General features: G+C 38.4%; 1 protein-coding gene across 2 annotated transcripts in view; it reads left to right on the forward strand.

The window, feature by feature from the left end:
* LOC112046289 (tRNA dimethylallyltransferase) overlaps window positions 1–24,079 on the forward strand; it is a 270,203-nt gene that overhangs the window by 138,561 nt on the left and 107,563 nt on the right. For both annotated transcript variants that reach the window (XM_052885840.1, XM_024082887.2), the window contains 2 exons: window positions 2,578–2,715; window positions 6,170–6,651. In XM_052885840.1, the coding sequence (XP_052741800.1) occupies window positions 2,578–2,715; window positions 6,170–6,651 (620 nt within the window). The remainder of the gene's footprint in view (window positions 1–2,577; window positions 2,716–6,169; window positions 6,652–24,079) is intronic.

Genomic DNA, 24,079 nt, shown 5'->3' on the forward strand with positions numbered 1-24,079 from the left:
GTGAGTAAAGGCTTTAGGCCTTATGTAGTATATTATATTTAAAAAAACAAAATAAACATCGTACTTTGTTATAAAAATATAAATGGTGGTAAATTTAAGTCAAAAGATCCGCTGTGTGAAGGCCGCACCTACGCCTTTTCACGTGACGCGCTCTCAAAATTAATATTCCCGCTTAATCTATAATTTGTATAGGCTCATGAATATTTATACTGAAACCGCTCAATTCGTCCACTGCTCGCGGCCCTGTTACATATATTTCACAGATTTTAAGGTTTGCGCACACGCAGTGTGTTGCAACCTGTTAGTCTAAGATCCGGAGTAAGAAATATACACCCTCATCTGTTATTTCATCATGATCGTCATTACATCGTCATCAGCCCATGGACGTCCACCGCTGGACATATCCTCTTGCATGGACTTCCAAACAAAACGATCTCGAGCCGCGAGCATTCAGCTGCTCCCTGCAACCCGTTTGATGTCCTCTGTGTATCGAGGACATCTGTTATTTATTAGTGGTAAATAAATGATGGATAATTTTCACCTTGACACATTGCAAATAGGTTTTTTGATGATTGAGATTGCCCGGATATCATTATCAACCCATATTCGGCTCACTGCTGTGCGCGAGTCTCTTCTCAGAATGAGAGGGGTTAGGCCAATAGTCCACCACGCTGGTCCAATGCGGATCGGCAGACTTAACACACGCAGAGAACTAAGACAATTCTCTGGTATGCAGATTTCCTCACGATGTTTTCCTTCACTGTTTGAGACACGTGATATTTAATTTTCTTAAAATGCACACAACTATCGCCTTTATAATATTAGTGTGATAACTAATAAATAACAGATGAGGATGGAGGATATGTTCCGGATCTCATACTATATGGTTTTTCTCAAAGATAACTAATATTCATATTATTTCATAATTTTTTCGTTCGTATTTTTATAGTCGCCAATTTACATAAATAATTTAAGTTTAATTTACGCCCCACTATATTTTTTTTATCTGATCACATTACTGAAATTGGTGAAATGGATTGCTTAGCATTTTTTGGACATTATCTACATTTAAAAATATTTTGAATTTTTTTCAATAAAACCGTTAAACTTGAAAAAATAATCCTATTTTTTAATTTCTTTTTATTGTTTTACTTTTCTTATAGTAATTACAAGAATGATAAAAATGGTCTATACATACTATTCAGTGACGGAATTGTCAACATTCTCATTTATAATATGTACACTAGTCAGCGTTTGGTCCAACGCCGCTCGTCCAACGTATTAGGGTCAACGTGTTGGTCTGGAGAGACATTTTTTTTCTGGAATGTTGTGTGAAGGAAATACGTCTTTAATATATGAGGTTGGTTCATCTTGTACCACGCAGCACTCTACGAGGTACCTCTCTATTTGAGTTCACGTATGTGCGCATTCCTTTACAGACCTTAACATAATTATTTCATTAACATATTCACAGAGCAAAGCGGTGACTTTGCCGCGTCCATTCTTTTGTATTTCAGCTGTCTATAGCATACGTCCCGTATATATCAGGTTTTAGTTAGCAACAAAGCGTCTAGACTGCGTCCGAGGGCCCGACTAATTATAAGATTCTTGTTCAAACCCATTGGAGAATTGGAGAAAGATGGAGGGCATAGGCCTATGCCCAAAAATGGGCGTTCCAATAATTAACTAACATAAAGCACTGACGTAATATTAACAATGACGAAGAATTTTTCTGACATAAAATATTTTTTAACATTTTTAAATTAAAATTGACATGTTTAAAATTAATACTAAACTTATAATGTAAAAATTGAAATTGACATATTTAAAATTAATACTAAATTGATAATGTACAATGATTTGCAATTACTTTTATATTATTGGAAATAAAGGCTTTATTATTATTATTATTATTATTATTATTATTATTGTTCAAACCCATTGGTTTAGTGGACGCTGGATGCTAGTTTGAAGGTCTACACGATACACCATATCTGCTTAATGCGTTTTAATATTTTTATTAATTGCTAGCGGACGCCCGCCATTACGTCGGTACTACCCTACCCTACCCCTACCTTACCCTACCCCTACCCTACCCTACCCTACCCCTTATTTTTTTAATTTGTTCTGTCATAATAACCTTCTCCTAAAAATATTGAAATCGGTCCACGCCTGATGGCGTGACATTATTGATGATCTACATTTGACTTGGTTTACTGTAAAATAATTAATGGTCAATACTAATAAAGCATCGTAGTGGTACTACATAATGAATTCACGCGTAATTGATATTTTAAATTTGTTACACGAATTGGCCCTGTTTGAATCATAAACATTACGAGTACACGTAATATTTATCAATATGGTTCCGTGATTAGAATATAATGATTTTCATTTAAATAACCATTTCTAAGATGCCTTCTAGAAATATTAGTATAGATATATTTTCAGAGATTCTTTTAAACAAAATATGCATGTTTGACTTGCCGCGAAAGTTTCCGCGGAAAATAGCATAGACGTACCTACTCTTTAATAATTGTTATAGCTATATAATTATCAATTTGTCTTTTGTTCTAGATCTACAAGGGTCTGGATATAGTGACGGCGAAGGCATCTCGCCAAGAGAGGGAGCTGGTAAAGCACCACCTCCTGGATATTCTGGAGCCTCACCAGGTGTTCACCGTCGTGGACTTCAGAGCTCGATCCCTTAAAATTGTATCCTTTAACATGATTACAGTATCAGTCTTGAGTCAATGCGAAGCACGTTTACTAACGAACCGAATCAGACATGGTTTTTAAACAACTTCAGTTTGTTGTGAGAGTTTTGTTTTTTATTTTTTTAAGTTTGTTACCGCATAACTTCGTCATTTTTTAACCAATTTAAAAAAATCTTTTTTTTTTAAGAGTCTTCCAGATTGGTCCCATTTAATATTCATGATAACGGTGCAGTAAATTTGTGTTAAAATGAAAATAACGAACTGTGGCGCTTGGCAGCGATTATTAAAAATCACAAAAATAAACTAAAAAGCTAAAAATAACATCATATGTGCTACCTTCTGATCACTTTGAAGGCGGTGTCAACACAGTGATGCAATAACTAAAGCCGATTAAATCATTAACTTTTAGGATTTAAAGACAATTCTATCCCATGGTTCTTTCAGAAACGGCTTTAATTAATACATGACTGGCTTTGCACCACCTTCAAAGTTATGAGAAGGTAACACATACGATGTTATATTTCGCTTTTTAGTATTATTTTTCCGATTTTGAAGTCGGTTCAAATTTTTTGTTAAAAATATTTTATTTATTATTATGCTAATATTTAGGAAAAAATGTAGACTATACTGAAGCCATGTTATTGCTATTTACATTTTTCTTATTTTAATTCAAATTAATTTCAATCACCTAGGCTTATGTCACCACATTTGAATGGTCTGTTACTGTTTGTAGTTTTAGTTATACTTCACTACTGGTTCAGAGACAGGTTGATTTTTATAGTAAACGAAATTTCTGACAATACAGTCGTCATCCTAATTACGTGTAATTTATTTGTTTTGGCTTCAATAAACTATATAATCGGCGTTTTTTTTCCAAATTTCTGTTTGTATTATTTTGCATGCAATAAAGAATTTCTTCATCTTCTATATTTGTTACTTCTCAAAGCGTTTACATCCTCATTATTACTAAAACGGAAACAAGCGACGGACAGAAACTTTTGGATAAAGGAGATCGGAAAAAGTCAAGTCGCCAGCGGCGTTAATTTGTCAAGCACTTTACAAACGATATAGCTTTGGCGTGAGCTTTATAGCTAACGGTGCGACAAAAATTAAATCTTTTTTCATTCGTGATAAGCGAGATTATCTATTAAAAGAACATACTTCATTTTCTTTTGCATACACAGACGTCTTGTTATGTCTAATTTGTTCTTTATAGTCTTTGGTAATTTCTTTGGTATCCCAAGTATTTAAAATATGTGACAAATTTTAAAATAACACCGCTATAATTTTGCCAAATTAACGCATTACAATCACATCAAGTTTCATTGACGTTATATCATAGTTCCGATCGTAGTCTAGCTTCTGTATTATCTGCATTCCTAGTACTAGAAGACTCCTTTTCATACATAAACGTTTATAGATATAGATATACTAGCTACTAGAAACTCGATGTAAACTTTCAACTACCTATACCCTACCCCTACCCTACCCCTACCCTACCCTACCCCTACCCTACCCTACCCCTACCCTACCCCTACCCTACCCTACTTCTACCCTATGAAATAAGCGCATTCAATCATACAAACAAACGAACTCTTCAGCTTTATATATTAGTATAGATTTATTATTTATATCCTCTAATCTATACTAATATTGAAAATGCGAAAGTAAGTCTGTCTGTCTGTTACCTTTTCACTGCCATACCACTTAACATACACTTAACAGGTGAAATTTGATATACAGATAAATTGGATTTTGGAGCAGAACATAGGATACTTTTTATCCAGGAAAAGTCCAAGGTTCCCACAGGATTTGTAAAAAATACAATTTCACGCGAACGAATTCGCGGACGTCCACTAGTAAATTATAATTTCTACTACTCCATAAAGCTTGGCAAATTCGTTCGTCCCAATGGTACGCGGGGGCCGGGAGGGAGGTAGCGATGCCCCGCGCGCACGACTTCATACCCGCGCAGTCCTTCCCCTCCCGTCGCCCGCATATCATGGGAGTGTGATCAACAAACTTGCCAAGCTATAGCACTCCAACTGTAGTCATCGTCTCGCTGTCGTGTTGTGTAACAATCAAAAGCCCTTCTAAAGCCGGTGTTTGTTCAGCAGTTCCAAATTCTGTGTTTCCTGTGGAATGCGACACATTTCCAGATATTAACGCCATATTGTTCAAGGTATAAATTATGAAATATTTGCTTTATAATAATTGTTTACACAAATGTATCCTTCAATGGGTACTGATGGAAATTTTCGACATTTTCACTACACGCTTCCAATAAGACAAGATTATCACGTCAACGTAAATGTATTCTTACGAGTATACCTATGTATTACCAATCCACATATTATGAAGATGATGTCAAAAAATTTGGTTTCTTGGTTTATATAGGATCTTGGCGATTTTAGTAGATACCTAAGTACCGGCTTTTTTTATTTTATATATTATTACTAGGTAAGGTAGGTTCCTCAAGAACTAAATTCCTCACGAACGATGTAGCAAATTCATTTATTATTACGAAGCTATCAAGTCATATCTACGTATAACTACGATTCGACAGTTAAAAGCATAAAAAGTATCTCGTTTTAGTTCCCAACTTCAACGGTCGCTGACAACTAAGTTGCTTATCTTTACTTTTTTTGGCTGGTGGGAGGCTTCGGCCGTGGCTAGTTACCACCCTACCGGCACAGACGTACCGCCAAGCGATTTAGCGTTCCGGTACGATGCCGTGTAGAAACCGAAAGGGGTGTGGATTTTCATCCTCCTCCTAACAAGTTAGCCCGCTTCCATCTTAGACTACATCATCACTTACCATCAGGTGAGATTGTAGTCAAGGGCTAACTTGTAAAGAATAAAAAAAAAAAAAAACTTATATGATATAACTAGTGGACGCCTGCCACTTCGTCCGCGTGAATCTCGATGTAAACTTTCAACTACCCCTACCCTACCCTACCCCTTCTCTACCCTACCCCTACCCCTACCCAACCCCTACCCTTATATATGTATAGATAGATAATATATCCGTCTCTGCTTCAACATATACTCTCAACATCGTCGCTGACAACATAGATTTATTTCATTGTACTTTGAGTGAACTCACAAAGGCTGCCCAGTGGGCTATTTGTTATAGTACCTAGATAATTAGTTTTAAGTTAATTTTTTGTTTATTGTAAAGTGTATATGGCTACACTAGCGAATTGGGGATAACCTGTAATGTTAGTGTAAGTTTGTAAATAAATAAATAAATAAATATATGAGAATAAAATTATTATAAGCAGTAAGTGCCATTTGACGAATAATTCTAAACTTACAATAGTATATAATTTAACTTTAATATAAAATGTTGACATACTAACACCACTCGTATTTACGTTAGTGGTTAAAAAGATAATTATATACATTATACATAAATATATTTATTTTATGTTCTTAACTCAAACCCACAGATAGACAATTTGACAAAACAGGGCAAAATACCGATAATAGTCGGCGGTACCAACTATTACATAGAATCCATTGTATATCAGATACTTGTAGAACATACAGATGACACTGAAGAACTACTATGGGATAGAAGTAAAAGGAAAAGAGATTTTTATGAAACTGATCCTATAAATGAAGAAAGTAATAAAAAACTTGCCAAAGAATCTGATAACCCAAAAAATGTTGTGGTTTTAAAACAAGAAACAGAAGATAAAAGTGAAAAACAGAATTTAGAAGACCAAGAATCAATATTGAATTCGGAAATTAAAGATAACATTTCTTTCACAAAATATGAAGAAGATAAAGTGATAGACAGAGAAACGCTAAAACAAGACGTAGACAATGAAAGCAAGTTTACAAATGAAGAGATACATTCCAAATTGAAGGCGATTGATCCTGTGATGGCATCGAGACTGCATCCTAATAATAGACGGAAGATTTTAAGGTTAGTTTAATTTTGTAACAAATTGTTCAACTTTGATTCATCATCACCATTAACAACCCACATTCAGCTCACTGCTGAGCTCGAGTCTCCTCTCAGTTTGAGAGGGGTTAGGCCAATAGTCCACCACGCTGGCCCAATGCGGATTGGCAAACTACACACACGAACGAGAATTAAGAAAATTCTCCTATGTGCAGGTTTCCTCACGATGTTTTCCTTCACCGTTTGAGACACGTGATAATTAATTTCTTAAAATGCACATAACTAAAAAGAGGTGCATGCCCCGGACCGAATTCGAACCTACGCCCTCCCTAATCGGAGGCAGAGGTCATCCACTGGGCTATCACGGCGCAGTTTTGTTATAAGTATAGGTAAACAATAAAAAGTACAATGCGTCTTCAACATAATACAATTTATTTCTTAAGCGTATAAAGCACGCAATGTAAACCGTGCATACTTTCATCGTGTAAAGTCTTCATTACTTAGTAAGAGTAGCAGTAAACATATCAATTCAGGTGACTTATACAAAGTGACCACCAACGCCGTACATATAACTGGTCCGGAGGACGCGTGCCAACTTCGTCCGCTTGTTTTCGTTGCCTTGACTTATGCATGTGAGAAAAGTTCTACACTCTATAAGTAATTAAATAAAGAGGTTTGGGAGGTCTGATCCTATTTAGACAGCACTTGTCTGGTGGGAGGCTTCGGCCGTGGCTACCACCCTACCGACAAAGACGTACCGCCAAGCGATTTAGGGTTCCGGTATGATGTCGTGTAGAAACCAAAAGGGGTGTGGATTTTCATCCTCCTCATAACAAGATAGCCCGCTTCCATCTTAGATTGCATCATCACTTACTATCAGGTGAGATTGTAGTTAAGGGCTAACTTGTAAAGAATAAAAAAAAATTGTTTTACTTTTCTTATAGTAATTACAAGAATGATAAAAATGGTCTAAACATACTATTCAGTGACGTAATTGTCAACATACTCATTTATGATATGTAGACTAGTCAGCGTCGAGTCCAACGCCAACGTATTGGGGCCAACGTGTTGGTCTGGAGAGACATTTTCTCTGGAATATTGTATAGAATATAATTTAAAAAAAAAACTTGTCACGGAATAAGAAAACGTGACAGTTAGGCATGCCTCTTTTAAGAAGGCTGAATGATTGCCCGCTCATGCTCGTAGGACCATGTAGTTCTGGCGCTGTTGGTAGTGCTGTGCTTCTCAACAAATAGGTCCAGAGTTCGATTCCTAGCTCGTTCGGTTAGGATTGTATATTTTCTAAATTGACTCGGCCGTGGCTAGTTACCACCTTATGGCAAAGACGTACGTAAAGACGACAGTGCGATTTGGATACCTTTAAAAGTCACCACACGTCCAGACCCTGAAACTGTATTAAGAGTATTTAACATGTGTATTTTGTGGCATTACTCTCACTACTTTAGGGTTCATTTACACGAGCAGCAACTGCTATTGACGACTGCAGTCGGCGACATTAGTCGACTGCAATTGCCGTTGTCTCGGCGGCAGTTGCCAGCTGCTGTTGGCAAGTTGGTGCTCGTGTAAACGAACCCTAATTGATACTTAGGCGCCTGTAACAAATCGATTGACTTAAGAATCAACAAACTGCCCCCCGCGATTGTTCTCTAGAGCAGGGTTTCTCAAAGTGTGGTACGCGAACCCCTAGGGGCTCGCCTTTCGACGGCAGGGGGTTCGCGACAAGATTTACGTAAAGGTGGCTTGATAATTGATACCGAGTCAGAATAAATTTAGGTTAAATTTGTCCAAAATTACTTCTAACATTGAATCCATTTGCAACGAGAAACAAGCATAGGTACCCATCTCATTAATATTACAAAGACATTTCTTTTGGTACTTTATGTGTTACCTTTTATTCAAATAAAAACCTTATTTTCAACTGTAAAAGTATTTTTTTTTCATGGGGGGGGATTAGTAAGGGGTTTTTATTATAGCTAGTAAGGGGTTCGCTGTCACTTGGAAATTTTAAACAGGGGTTCGTGGAGCCGAAAGTTTGAGAAACCCTGCTCTAGAGCGTCACAGAACAAACATACGTAGACTGATAAACACATAACCCTCCCTTGCGCAATGGGGTAAAAAGACAACAAAATCTTCGCCGACTATGTACACATCGTTTACGTAGATAGTAAGTATTAGTTTTGGGCGATTTCGCTAACTCATCCATACCAATAAATCGTCAGATAATAGAAACGTTGCTATGGGGCTAACACGCCATGGCGGCGGCGAGTCTACGCGTTTATCATGCTAATAGACCATAGAGTATAGACTAGCTGTAGAGCATAGACTGTAGAGGTGTACGAGGATAGTATCTATGCGAGGGTTCAAAGATGTTGAAGTCTTTATTGTTCAATTTTAATGTTGTTTTAGAGTTCCGTACCTTAAAAGGAAATAAATGGAACCCTTATAAGATCATTTTGTTGTCCGTCTGTCTGGCCGTACTTTCATCGGTCGAACACTTCGGATGATCGTTATGTCAAATTGAAAAATCTTGCAATGTGTACGCACCTTAATGGTATATTAGCTATGTACCTACGAGTACCTATTAAAGTTATTACAATAGAAATATGCTAATTAAATAAAACAAAGTTATTATTCTAGCATATTCGCGACTGAAATATGTATGAGTTCGGTGGAAAAATTATTATACAAACGTTTAGAATTCGGCTGACCCTTTCCTAACAAAGATATCCGATATTGTGCGTGTAGTGGGAACGGAAAACCTGGCCGGCTATTTACACATATTATATAACAAACACACATACGTGCTATGTGTACTTGTGTGTAGTTATAATAATACGATAAATAATTCGGGGTTTATCGAAGGGGCCGCGTTCGCGATACCATTGTCGTGTGACCATGGTTTTGGTGTTTTTTGGACAATAGATCGTTTTCAAGTCAGCCGAAGAACCTCCAAGGGTTTTTGAATTACAAAATTGGTTTTGTAGTCCACCACTATTTGACTTTAAAACGTCTATAAGTATATTTTGATAGTTGTGAATTTAGAAAAGTGATATTAACCAAATGCTTTGGTTCAACTCCAAGCCACATTTAGCCACTAAGCGTTAACAATTACAAGGAATTAGCATTAAGGAAGCGGGCTAACTTGTTAGGAGGAGGATGAAAATCCACACCCCTTTCAGTTTCTACACGGCACCGTACCGGAACGCTAAATCGCTTGGCGGTACGTCTTTGCCGGTACGGTAACTAGCCACGGCCGAAGCCTCCCACCAGCCAGACCTGGACAAATTAAGAAAATCTCAATCTGCCCAGCCGGGGATCGAACCCAGGACCTCCGTCTTGTAAATCCACCGCGCATACCACTGCGCCACGGAGGCCGTCGGAGCTGCCGCTCGTGTAAATGAACACTTAGTATAATCTCAAATCGTACTCACGAAACTAGGGAGTTCCTCGACTACGATTTGGGTTTCAGTTTGTTTTAAAAAATCCGGACTGAGCCCTTCGGTTCAGAACGATCCGTTAGACCCATTCTTGTACTTTCAGTGTTCCGCCTAAGTAAGCTTCATTTATTTGGAGGAGAAACGTAATATAACCTATAAGTTATGGAATTTCAATCCACCACATTGAGCTAATGAGCCGTAATTTCGTGATAATAAATTGAAATTAAAATATAAAACCTTCAGTAAACTCTAACGCGCCGTTTCTAACAACGCAACAAAGAAGCTGGCAATGAGACGGCGCGATTGGCAACAAGGAAGTCATGGCCACCCGAGCGTCGGATAGTAAAGCCAAGGTCAGATACGCGCACACTGGCAAACTACGAAATCCTTGGCCGCGGTTAAAGACCCGCGGAAGTCGATCCGACGCCGACCAGCCAGCGAGACCCTCCGCGCCGCGCCGCCGCGCGCTCAACCAATTCCTCCTTTTTTCCGTCAGTGACAAGTTTGCGCTTGACTACGATCTCGCCTGACAAGTGGTGATAAAGGCAGGGATCATTACGTCACAGACGCGCACACACTCACATATACGTATATGTGTGCTCATCTATACGTCTATACTAATATAGGTAAGCAAGAAGTAGGTAAAGTTTGTGAGGTTGGATCTACTGAGTCTGATTTTGAAAATTCTTTTACCATAGAAAGATACATTTTCGCAAAGTAACATCATTGTCAATCAACCCTTATTCGTCTCACTGCTGAGCTCAAGAATGAGAGGATTTAGGCCAATAATCCACAACGCTGGCCCAATGCGGATTGGCAGACTTCACACACGCAGAGAATAAAGAAAATTATCTGGTATACAGATTTCCTCACGATGTTTTCCTTCACCGTTTGAGACACGTGATATTTAATTTCTTAAAATTCACACAACTAAAAAGTTGGACGTGCATGCCCTGGACCGGATTCGAACCCACATTCTCCAGAATTGGAGGCATATCCACTGGGCTATAACGGCTCTAACTTACCAGGATCTTTTTGTTCTTTACAAGTTAGCCCTTGACTGCAATCTCACCTAATGGTAAATGATGATGCAATCTTAGATAGAAGCGGGCTAACTTCTTAGGCGTAGGATGAAAATCAACACCCATTTCGGTTTCGTGTAGAAACCGAATGGGTGTTGATTTTCATCGTACCGGAACCTGGGCCAATTAAGAAAACCTCAATCGGCCTACCTGGGGATCAAACTCAGGACCTCCGTCCTGTAATTCCACAGCGCATACCACTGTGCCACTAAGGCCGTCAAGCCTATTATATCTGCCTATAGCAGATTCAACAAATTAATACAACACTGGCCAAAATTACCAGCAGACATAACTTCGTTGATTCAAAAGGGCTCGTTGACTCAATTTAAATTCAAAGTAGTTTAAATTCAGAGTGTTACTTTGAATTCAAATTAAATTTGAATATTAGGGTTGTTAATGGAGATATTAGCGGATTTTAATTATCATCTTTCATTATCATCATCATCGAAGGCCCTCGACTTCGTCCGCGTGAAACCCTACCCCTACCCAACCCTACTTCTCCCTACACCTACCATACCATACTACTCAAGCCTACCCCTACCCTACTCCTACCCCTACCTAAATTTACAAAAACTGCTGAACCGATTTGAAAAATTCTTTCACCAATGGAAAGCTACATTATCAGAGAGTAACATGGGCTACATATTATCCCCGTATAATACGAAAACGAAACTTACGCGGGTAAACAACGGCACGTTCAATAAAAACCTTATAATACATTATACATGTAATTAATAATAGATGGTACGACTTTGTATGTCGATCTCAATGTTAAAATAGATAAAATTATCCAAATAATTAAATTATATCTGATAACTTCTGGGTATAACGCCGCCAAGGGTTAAAAGTGTATACCTACTTATAAAATCTGTACCAATTGAAAAAACCCGCTAGCAAAAAATACACGACTTATCAATTTTATAGTTACAGTCAATGATTATTTTATACCATAGATATGTTACGTGCCTATAAAATCACCGCAAAAAGTGATGTGATTATAGCGACATATCTAAATTATTAAATAATCATCGAGTTTAAGAGTGTGATAACCAGGCTTATGTCACTAAAAGAACCTAATATTATCTAAGCCGATACTTTGGACATGGTTACTTTGGGGGGGATCAATAACAACAAATAATGTCTCCAGTCGTTAGACAGTTCATGGCAACCCCTTTTTTTTGTCACGGGGGGAAGTCTCTTTCTAATATACCAGACTTACTGGGGGAGAAGACGGGTTATGTGAGACTTACCACTAAAACCCCCTTGTGGCGTGGTGAATTTTGGTAGACTCCGAGAACTCACTAAAACTCGCCGTTGCCTCCGTGCACTATGCTTCTAGTGCTCGTCTAAGGGTACGAAATTACTTCTGCTACTTACTACCACATATAGCCGCTTATGCCTCTTTAAGCTGCTATCTTCTCGGTGTCGTAGATTATAAGCAACCAGAGAAACCATGGCAACCCCTAATAAACATACAGATTAAATTTTAATCATCACTTACAGTGGCGGTATACGGTATTTACAGAGCCGTGATAGCCCAGTGGATATTGACCTCTGCCTCCGATTCCGGAGGGTGTGGGCTTAAATCTGGCCCAGGGTACCTCCAACTTTTCAGTTGTGTGCATTTTAAGAAATTAAATAACACGTGTCTCAGACGGTGAAGGAAAACATCGTGAGGAAACCTGCAGATCAGAATTTTTTCTTAATAATCTGCGTGTGTGAAGTCTGCCAATCCGCATTGGGCTAGCGTGGTAGACTATTGGCCTAACCCCATCTCATCCTGAAAGGAGTCTCGAGCTCAGCAGTGAGCCAAATATGGGTTGATAATGATGATAGCCCATTACCTCTGCCTCCGATTCCGGAGGGTGCGGACTTAAATCCGGTCCGGGGCACCTCCAACTTTTCAGTTGTGTGCAATTTAAGAAATTAAATATCACGTGTCTCAAACGTTGAAAGAAAAACAACGTGAGGAAACCTGCATTTTCTTAATGCTCTTCGTGTGTTAGCCTCACCCCTCTGATTCTGACAGGAGTTAGGTTCAGCAGGGAGCCGAATTTGTGTTGATAATGAACAGTGACGGCATCTAGTTAAATATAAATCCATGGTTAAAACACAGTCCGGCATCTGCATCGAGGCGGGGCGATCACGTAACGGTCTGCAGTGGCGCGGACGCCTCACTGCAGCAAACTAGACGCTGTGCCAACTGCTCTCGGTACAGACATACCTGTACTATCAAATATTGAACACTTCCATTATTCAGGCATTCAGGTCAAATCTTTGCGACTTTTATTTTCGACAGACTTCAAAAGGAGGTTATCATATCGACCCAACTATCGTGCTCAACCGTGAGCCGGAAATGGGTTGCTAATGATGATGATGTTGAATTATTTTGTAACTGCCTCATTGGGTTAGCCTATCTGATTTCGGATCTTGAGGTCCTGGGTTCAAAATTGTGAAAAGAGTTAAGGAGACGCGTGACGTTTGTTTTTTTTATGGGGTTACCAGCCTCATCGCGTTGTTTGTATAGACTTATTCTGTATCATTATTTATTCTGTGTTTTCGGAGTTAACACGAAACTGGGTAACATTACATCGTGCTAACTTTTTGTAGGACACCTAAAATGCATGCCCTGTGATGTGTAGCTCTGTTTAGGCAAAAGTTTTTGATTTACCATCTGCATGGTCTTTCAACTATTACTATTGAAAAATACTTACAAAAACATAATCCTTCTTAGAGAGTCGAAAATAAAATAACTCTAAAGCCAATAAAATATCATAACACATATTTTTCACGATATAAGTACATTGAAATTATGTATGAACCGCATTCCTGCTAGTGGGTCATTCTGTTATGGTCACAAGTCAGCCTGCACAATGAAGAACATACATATAAGTAGCATACTTCGCATGCAGTTTTATTGGCGTGCTGTAGGTAGGAAAGGAATGCCAGGAATTTTGCGTTTTCTCACGACTCTCCTGGACTATTACACTCATAAACTACACATTGCAATGAATAGTTCAAAATTAAAAAAGTAACAATCAATTAGGTACATATGCTCGATTAAACTGCACAAACGGATTGCACTGTTGGTGCAGTTTATTGATAGTGTGTACAAAAATTGGCGTATATTTTTTTACGCTGTGGACGTTTGATGAACAGCGCAAAAAAACTACGCAGTCCGTTTGTAAATTATCGTTGCCGTAACTATGCGCCGGACTTAAAGACGACTGCTACCGACGACTGCAGTCAACTGCCTCCGACGGCAGTCGACTGCAGTCTTCGGTAGCAGTTGCCGCTGCCGTTGGTATCGTGCTGCTCGTGTGAATAAACCCTTACTGGAATGATACTACAAGGATGTCTCGTATTAGAGATTATACGTATGTCTCGCATGGTCTACCTAAACCACTTGACATGATCTACCTAAACCAAAGTTTTCCATATAGACCAGGCGCTGTAAGGTATTGAGTGTATACCAGAATTCTAATTCATCAAGCATCCACAACTATAACTGATCGTGTATTGGTCGCTGCGTGCACGACGTATCGACTTATGAAACGTCTTCGCTGTCGTTTGCGCTGCAGAAACGTGAGAATAATTGACCGTCAATGGCCGACTTATTGGAAAGCAGTAATAAGGTCTAAGTTGGACCGCGCTTGCATAAAAGATGCCTATTCGCTCCTTCCTGGAAAATGTACCAACTATAAGGTAGGAAATGGACGTTGTATTAATAAATAATGATTTATGTAATCTCAATGTGTTTTGCAATCATTATCAAGCATCAAGTCAATTCAAAGTCAACATATACCTACACAAAAGAAAAAACATAAAACACTAGGTGTTAAAAATAAAAAAATAAATTATACATAACTATAAATAACTTTGCCGGGCAACAGTTAATGAGATAACTGGCAAAGTGGCATTGATTGCATAAAATACCTATAACATTCATTCATGAACGTTGCTTACCTACTGCGCCACGCGAGTGCATCGTGAGATCTTTGATAAAAATTGCAGCTTTGTAAACAATGAATGGTTGAAATAGCTGTTAGGCTTCACACACATTAGCGACTTTCAGTCGCAACTAAAATCTATTAAAGTAACACTATTCATATACTTGTTAAATAATAATCACCTACTTCGCTGAACATACGCGAATGCAGCGTTAATTCTCTGATAAAAACTTCAGTTTTGTAAACAATAAATGGTTGAAAAAACCATTTTGTCGCTTCTAAATATCGATTTCATAAAATATCGTTACGATTCATTCATAAACGTTGCTCACTACATTGCTTCGCGAGTGCATCCTGAGATCTTTGATAAAAATTGCAGCTAACATAACAATGAATGATAGAAATAATCGTTAGGCTCGAAACACATTAGCGACTTTTAGTCGCTTCTAAAATAGATTAAAGTAACACTATCGATATTTTTTCATGAATGCTGCCGCACATACTTCGCTGAACGACGCGAATGGTACGTGAAATTTCATATAAAAACTGCAATTTTGTAAACAATAAATGGTTGCAAGAACCATTTTGTCGCTTCTAAATATCGATATCATAAAGTAATACTATCGATATTATCTCATGAATGTTGCTCACCAACTCCGCTGCCCTAGCCGACTGCATCGTGAGATATGTGATTAAAATTAGCTTTGTACACAATGAATACATTTCAGGCCGTACCTGTACGTTGGCGACTTTTTATCGCTTTAAAATATCGGCTAAATAAATTAATATTCATTAATGCATATCGTCTATTGAAATGTTGAATCAGGTTATTTTATGAAGCCAATTTGTGTGTATTAGTGTTTTAGAATAGTTGACTCTAGCATGTAAAATAACAAACTCTGGAGTACGAACTATTTTATACATTTAAAATATTATTTTTTACTAGCCTTCGTCGATGTGAAATTCAGTTTTTCATAAAACCCGCGGAGACCATGATTTTTTATGGATAAAAAGTAGTCATAATAAATATGTTGCTTATGTTTCTTTTCTATCTTCTAGTGACATATTGAAATTGGTTCAAGCATTAGCCCGGACCAACAGAAACTCAGACAGACAGACAAAAAAATTAAAAAAAAAGATTGAGAAATAAAGTCATCAGCATACCCCTACGACAATTTGTATGTGTAATATGTGTCACCGAGTTTGTCTTACAACTTGTCGATAGTGTGTCGCTGCTCTAAGTGTGCGAGTTGTTGGCGCCCAGGGTGCGTGTGCGCACCGACGCCATTGTGACGTCACGTCCGCCCGCCATTCACAAACGCTCCATTCATGAGAGCGTACTCACTTACTGCGAACGTAAGCCTAACGTAAATACCTACTAGATAGTAGGTAACAACGTCCGATTACGTTCATTTAAATCTTTCATAGATTTCTCTAACAATTTATAAAGGAGTAGTACAAAATAAAGTCTGAAACTATAACTCAACTACATAAAAACGTGTCTAAAAATTAAACAAGAAAATATTTAAAGTCCTGGGTAGGACTACAAAGCTTTTCTTCTTAGAAATTTTCAGTCAAATTTTTAGCACGGAGTAGGATATTGATGTTACACTCCGGTACCTCGGTTATGTCAGCCACTGACGATCAAGTAAGCTCACATGCCTGTAGCGCTAACGGCTTGACAGCCGAGGATAAAACTTATCATGTGTTGGTCGCGATCAGCATGTGGGTTTAACGGATGGTGAGTGGCTAGCATTAAGCGTCGGTCTCTGTCATCAATAACATTATCATTTGACAATGGGTGTTTAAAAGAATTTACCCAATCGTTTAAGCCCGTCGAACCGTATTGGGAGCAGTGTGGTAATCTCGAAATGCACAACTTTTAGCTACTAACTCACCTACTTTATCTTAATCTGACATGCTGGTTGAGTATTTCTGAAGTTAGTTTTTTTTTGGTTGCCCTAAACGTACCCACCAATATCAAGGGCTCGTACTTGGTGGAGGTACTGATCAACGTGCAAGGTATACTCCCTTATGTTCATCTGACACGCTCGAGTAACTGCAAAAATCCCTCTTCGGCTCCCCTACTATTACTAGATAGTAGGTAACAACATCCGATTACGTTCATTTAAGTCTTTCATAGATTTCTCTAACAATATATAAGCGAGTTGTAAAAAATAAAGTCTGAAACTATAACCCGACTACTTAACCTATATCTATATTCTATATATAATATATAACACTATTATAAAGCTGAAGAGTTTGTTTGATTGAATCCCTTATGAAAAACCTACGACTGATGCACCTCACTTCCCCGCACGCACGATTTACACCCACGCAGTCTCTCCCCCCGTCGCCCGCATATCATGGGAGTGTCATCAACGAAAATGCCAGACTATAACATACGTCAAAGTTAGTGAATTAGACTGCTCGACTATTGTAGTTTCCAAACCTATCACAATCTTTCTGAATAATTGGAGGGAAATGAGAACATTGGTTATATGGCAAATATTCTTATTTATATATAATACATAATACTACTATAAAGCTGAAGAGTTTGTTTGTTTGTTTGATTGTTTGTTTGATTGTTTGTTTGATTGTTTGTTTGAATCCCTTATGTTCGTCTGAAGCGCTCAAGTAACTGCAAAAATCCACTCTTCGGCTCCCCTACTATTACCACTGAGTTATTGCGACTCGATTCATTATATTTAGTAGGTTATTATATCAGTGATGAGTGTGTTTTGTTTGTGTTATCCGCTTGGGCTCTGCGTGGGTTATCATGTCGCGAATATCGGTGAATGGTGGCAAGGTCAATGTGACCACTCGACCACTATCGACGAGTTTATTGAATCAAACGACATTTCGGCCAAATCCGGCCCGACCACTATTATTATTATTTATTAATACCTGTTTTATTTTGCGTCTGTTTATATAAAAATTATCAATTTATTTGAAATTATGTTCGCACATATTTAAATAGCCTCGTAAGTTTGGTGGTTGGTTTGTTACATGACGGACAGAGGGTTCCGTGGTTCGAAAGGCAGATAAACTAAAATTTGTGTCAAAAACTCTGATTGAATAACAAGTATGCCTTAACTTTAATATTAGTTAAGTAATGTATGAAGAGCCGTGATATGACCTCTGTCTCCGATTCAGGACGGTGTGGGTTCGAAGCCGGTCCGAGGCATGCACCTCCAACTTTTCAGTTGTGTGCATTTTAAGAAATTAAATATTATTGTCTCAAAACAGTGAAAGATAAACATCGTGAGGAAACCTGCATACCAGAGAATTTTCTTATTTCTCTGCGTGTGTGAAGTCTGCCAATCCGTATTGGGCCAGCGTGGTGGACTTTGGCCTAACCCCTCTCATTCTGAGAGAGACTCGAGCTCAGCATGAACCGAATATGGGTTAATAACGACAAAGTAATGTATTAAAAATAAAATTATAAATGACAGTTAAAAAAATACTAATTGATTACCAAAAAATTTTTAATTAGTACTACTACTGCTAGCCTATTCACTATTTTGGTCTTTCATAACAACCTATTAAAATAAACATCAAATCAACTGAGAAATGTCATCATGAAATGTCATTGACGGCCTCCGCAGTGGTATGCGCGGTGGATTTACAAGACGGAGGTCCTGGGTTCGAAACCCGGCGGGGCCGATTAAGGTTTTCTTATTTGGTCCAGGTCTGGCTGGTGAGAAGCTTCGGCCGTGGCTAGTTACCACCCTACCGGCAAAAACGTACCGCCAAGCGTTTAGCGTTTCGGTACGATGTCGTGTAGAAACCGAAAGGGGTGTGGATTTTCATCCTCCTCCTAACAAGTTAGCCCGCTTCCATCTTAGATTGCATCATCACATTACATCAGGTAAGATTGTAGTCAAAGACTAACTTGTAAAAATTAAAAAAAAACCGAATAATTGGAGGGAAATGAGAATATTGATTATATAGCAAATATTTTTATTTAAAAAAAAGTATTATCTTTCGCTGTTTTGAAACTTCCAACAAAGGAACAAGTGTCTCGCACATTACTCGGCGTTGAGAGTTACGAGGCAGGCCTTGTTCGCTACAACATCGAATAGCTCTCAGTTATCGCGAGATACGTGTGCGAGCGGATTCATCGACACCTTCCTCACCTTTAACGCGGGATAACTCACCAATAAATGTGTTTCATGGATAGTCGGCATTATTTCAGTAGGGATGATGACAGTTTTTTAAATTGTACATAAATTAAGAGTATGTTAATAGTAAAGCAATTTTGTAAAAGTAACAAGGTATTTGCGATCATTACTTTCGAAACTACAGGGATTTAAAGGGTCAGATTTGCGGCGCTGCCGCGGATCCCTGAAAAACGCCCCATACAATGGTACGAACTTATGACGTCTAGGCAATTAATGATCGTTAGATTTGTATGGGCGTTTAAACAAAATTACTAATATCTCTGTTATTTCTGCGTTTATGTTTATAGTTCATGTATTAAAAAATGTCACATTTAATGTAAGAAAGCTAAAACTGTATGAATTTTCATCTAATTACGATAAAATATTACTAATGAATAATAAATAATATACGATAAGATAAAATATCCAGTCAATCTTTGCTTTTAATGTATAAATTAGTGAACATTGAACTATGGGCCTAACCCCTCTGAGACGAGACTCGAGCTCAGCAGTGAGCCGAATATGGGTTGATAACATGCACAGTCACCCGGGAAATTATCCGTTATGGGACAAGATATTCATTTCGTTACACCTCCAAAAAGTTTATACTCGTTCAAGTCAGCAAATATTTGAATTATTTCAACGGCGCCTCTATAGACTGTATTTAATAATTTAACAAAAAAGTCACCTGTTTAAACATACTACGTTGACTGGTTGTATTTTTTTAATTATTATATACAGAGTGATTTGGAACATGGATGGCCATTTGTACAATTTTTAAGAATTTTTTTTTAATTTAAAATTGGTGATCAAAACTGAACTAAATGAACGAATTTATTAAGTTAAACTTTTTGTAAAGTTAACAATAATTCAAGAAAATGTTAGTAACATGTTTGAGTTCATAGAAAATGTAAATAATAGGACGCTCTCCTTTAAAAATAATCTTTACTAATATTATAAAGCTGAAGAGTTTGTTTGCTTGAACTCGCTAATCTCAGGAACTACTGTTCCGATTTGAAAAAATATTTCATTGTTAGATAGCCCATTTATCGAGAAAGGCTATAGGCTATATATTATCTCCGTATGCCTACGGAAACGGGAACCACGCGGGCTTAACTGGGCGGCATCAGCTACTTGTTATATGAGCTTAAAAATTTCCTGCACCCTGTATAAGTGTATTGTACTCACATAAGCATAGCAACGTGTATTCTATTGATTTAGTTGTATGTATAGAGTATAATATAATCGAGTAAAACGAGGTCAGTGTTACAATATATTGTACTTACTTTAATATAATATAATAATTGTTACAACGTTTGGTAAAGTCTGGCGCGGTGTTAGCTTTACTTTACCAGCGCGAGGTTTGTATGTAATGTCTTGGATTCCATTTTTTTTTTCTTTTTTTATTCTTTACAAGTTAGCCCTTGACTACAATATAACCTGATGATTCAAGTAAGTGATGATGCAATCTAAGATGGAAGCGGGCTAACTTGTTAGGAGGAGGATGAAAATCCACACCCCTTTCAATTTCTACACGACATCGTACCGGAACGCTAAATCGCTTAGCGGTACGTATCTTTGCCGGTAGGGTGGTCTACTATCCACGGCCGAATCCTCCCACCCGCCAGACCTGAACCAATTAAGAAAACCTCAATCGGCCCAGCCGGAGATCGAACCCAGGACTTCGTCTTGTAAATCTACCGCGCCGAGGCCGTCAAATTATCAGCTCTTTTGTAGTGTAGTAAGCGATCTAATTCAATGGTAATGAAGTAAAAAATCAACGACAATAAAAGAACAATACATGCAGTGCATGCAAGCTGCACATATTGCATTGCACCCTAAGGCGTAGGTGTTTAGCCTCAATTGCCTGTAATTTCACCAGCAACTACACTTCAGACCGAAACAAGGCAATGCCGATAGCGATTCCCTGCTAAACTCGCCTGATGTCGTCAGCCCATCGTGGGGGTCGACCTACACTACTAATTCCGGTGCATGGTCAATCCAACACCTTGGGTTGTCCAACGTCCATCGGTTCTTCGAACTATGTGCCCCGTCCATTGCCACATCAGCTTCGCACTCAGTTACAAAGAGATAACTACTATTTATTGAATGCACCGAAGATTTTTTTCTGATATCTCTCTTAACTAAACTTTACATTGTAGCATCAGGAGCTCGAGCCCATGATAAGTAATATATAACACCAGACACACACGATCAAGTTTACCGTTAAATCTGCAGGACAGTTAGGGGTGTTGGTGGTGAAAAAAATATCGTAATATGGTTATAGGTATGGTTTCCATATTTTTTTCATTACTAACATCCCTCAGCGTCAAAGTCAAAAGTCAAAATTCATTTATTTTAAATAGGCTTAGTTTACAAGCTCTTTCGAAACGTCAGGTAATAATATTAAACTTAAGATAATGGTGATAATAATCATTGGAAAACTAAAAATTAAAGTTACGAGGGTTCCAAACGCGTCTTGGTCCAAGAAGAGCCCACAACAAACTCAGCCAAGGTTAATTTTTTTTTATTTTTTATTTATCACCATCTTACAAACTTATTTAAAACTAAGCATACAGTCGTATAATACAGTTTAACACCAAGCTTTTTTATCATTTAAATACTCATTAACACTATAATAAGACTTTACTAAAAGCTTGCGTTTAATAAACACTGAACTTTTTGACATTCCAGTGGCTTCATGTGGCAGTTTATTATAAAAACGTATGCAATTGCCCTTAAAAGAATTACTATTTTTTTGTAACCTAGTGTGGTGTGCAACAATTTTATTTTTATTTCTAACATTAATGTTATTACAATCACACCTTTTTTAAAATTGATTATGTTTTTATGTACATATACTAAATTCTCATATATATATATTGATGGTAAACTTAATCGTCAGTAGCTACCAGCCGTTGCTAGGCGTCTTGCCGAAATCCCGACGTAACGAGAGCATTAGGTCAAAGATGAATAAAAACTTGCAAATATTGATAAATTATCGAAATCGCTTCATTTGTTGCGCTAAAACAGTGTTCAAATACATCTTTCAGTCTACATTGTAGCAAGGCAGATTAAATAAAAGCTTATCAATACATATACATTTATATAAAACTAGCTGACGCCGCGCGGTTCTTCCCGCGAGGTTCCCGTTCCCGTAGGAATACGGGGATAATATATAGCTTATAGCCTTTCTCGATAAGTGACCAGTAGTTCCTGAGATTAGCGCGTTCAATCAAATAAACAAACTCTTCAGCTTCTGCAATTGTGTTATGTAAATGAGACGACTATCTTAGCATTCCATGGATTCACCGTGCAGGTGCTAGGTTCATCGTGTGGCAGAGAGAAAACCTCCGAGCAGATACCCGGACCTGTGACCAATGGGTGTGGGGTTAAGGATGTCCTTTACCTTAACCCTAATAATAATTTACACGATCAAGACTGTCACTGGAAAATCATCATCATCATCAAGCTCACTGCTGAGCTCGAGTCTCCTCTCAGAATGAAAGGGGTTAGGCCAATAGACCACCACGCTGGCCCAATGCAGATTGGCAGACTTCACACACGCAGAGAATTAAGAAAATTCTCAGGTATGAAGGTTTCCTCACGATGTTTATCCTTCACTGTTTGAGACACGTGATATTTAATTTCTTATTTAATAAAAGACAAAATATACAAAACACTAATTTTATTAAAATATAAATTTAAAACCCCCAAATACACCCCCCCCCCCCTCCCGCGCTGCTGGACATTTGAGTGCCCAAGCTTGAGGCTCTAAGGATTCTTATTAAGATATTAATGATGATGATGATACTGAGTTCTAGTAGCGAATGTTGTCATTAAAGTCTACATTGTAGCATTTGTAGCATGCGTAGCCAATGCTAAAAGTGATAAATGAACGACACGCGGTCCGCGCAGCCGCCAGCTGTTGCTAGGCGCCGTAATCTGCGGAATTCCTGACGTAACGAGATCATTGGGTCACTGTGGCGGCGAGTCTATTGCTGTATCGCTATCTGAGATACGTATACGACTACTGTCACGTAGATAATATTTACACTAGTTCTATTTTTGAAAAACTATCATGATTTTTTTATAGTTGACTAGCGGAAACCCCGCGGAATCACCCGCGTGGTTAGCGTAGGGAAAACGGGGATATTTCCTCCGTTTTTATGTACGTGGGGAAATCCTCATGGATACCTTCTCGCCACGGGGACCCAAAAAGGTTATCTCGTACTTCAACCGAATAAAACCCCATGGTGTCCCCGCGTAGTAAGCGTAGGGAGAACATGGATATTTCCCCCTTTTTTACTCGGGGAAATCCTCATAGATTCCTTCTTGCCACGGGAAGGCAATAAGATGTTGGACTTCAACCGACTAAAACCCCCTGGTGTTCCGAGTCGTCGCCTGTTAACTGGGCTACGGGTATGTTTCATAAGCTACTGCAAATCAGCCAGCAGCACCTGTACATCAGGCTCTGACGCCTGAGCCTGATGGACGGGTACATCAGGCTCTGATGCCTGAGCCTGATGGACGGGTACAAGGCTTCAAGTGTTGAAAGCGCATCGGGAACACTACAAGCGTCAAAAGTCGAGGACTTATCTCCGGTGGGTGACATAGTCCCCGTATCCATCGCCCGGGGTATATGCCCCCTATGTTAACTCGACTAGCTAACGGGTCCCACATAACCGGGCGCATGCGCAGTTGAGAATACATTCAGGTGAGATTGTTCGTCAGGCGCGAGCCTTTACCATACGAAAAATAACCCTTCTTTTTTGACGGTTAATAGTTGTTGTTCA

This window comes from Bicyclus anynana, chromosome 15 (assembly GCF_947172395.1).
Source record: "Bicyclus anynana chromosome 15, ilBicAnyn1.1, whole genome shotgun sequence".
Lineage (NCBI taxonomy): Eukaryota > Metazoa > Arthropoda > Insecta > Lepidoptera > Nymphalidae > Bicyclus > Bicyclus anynana.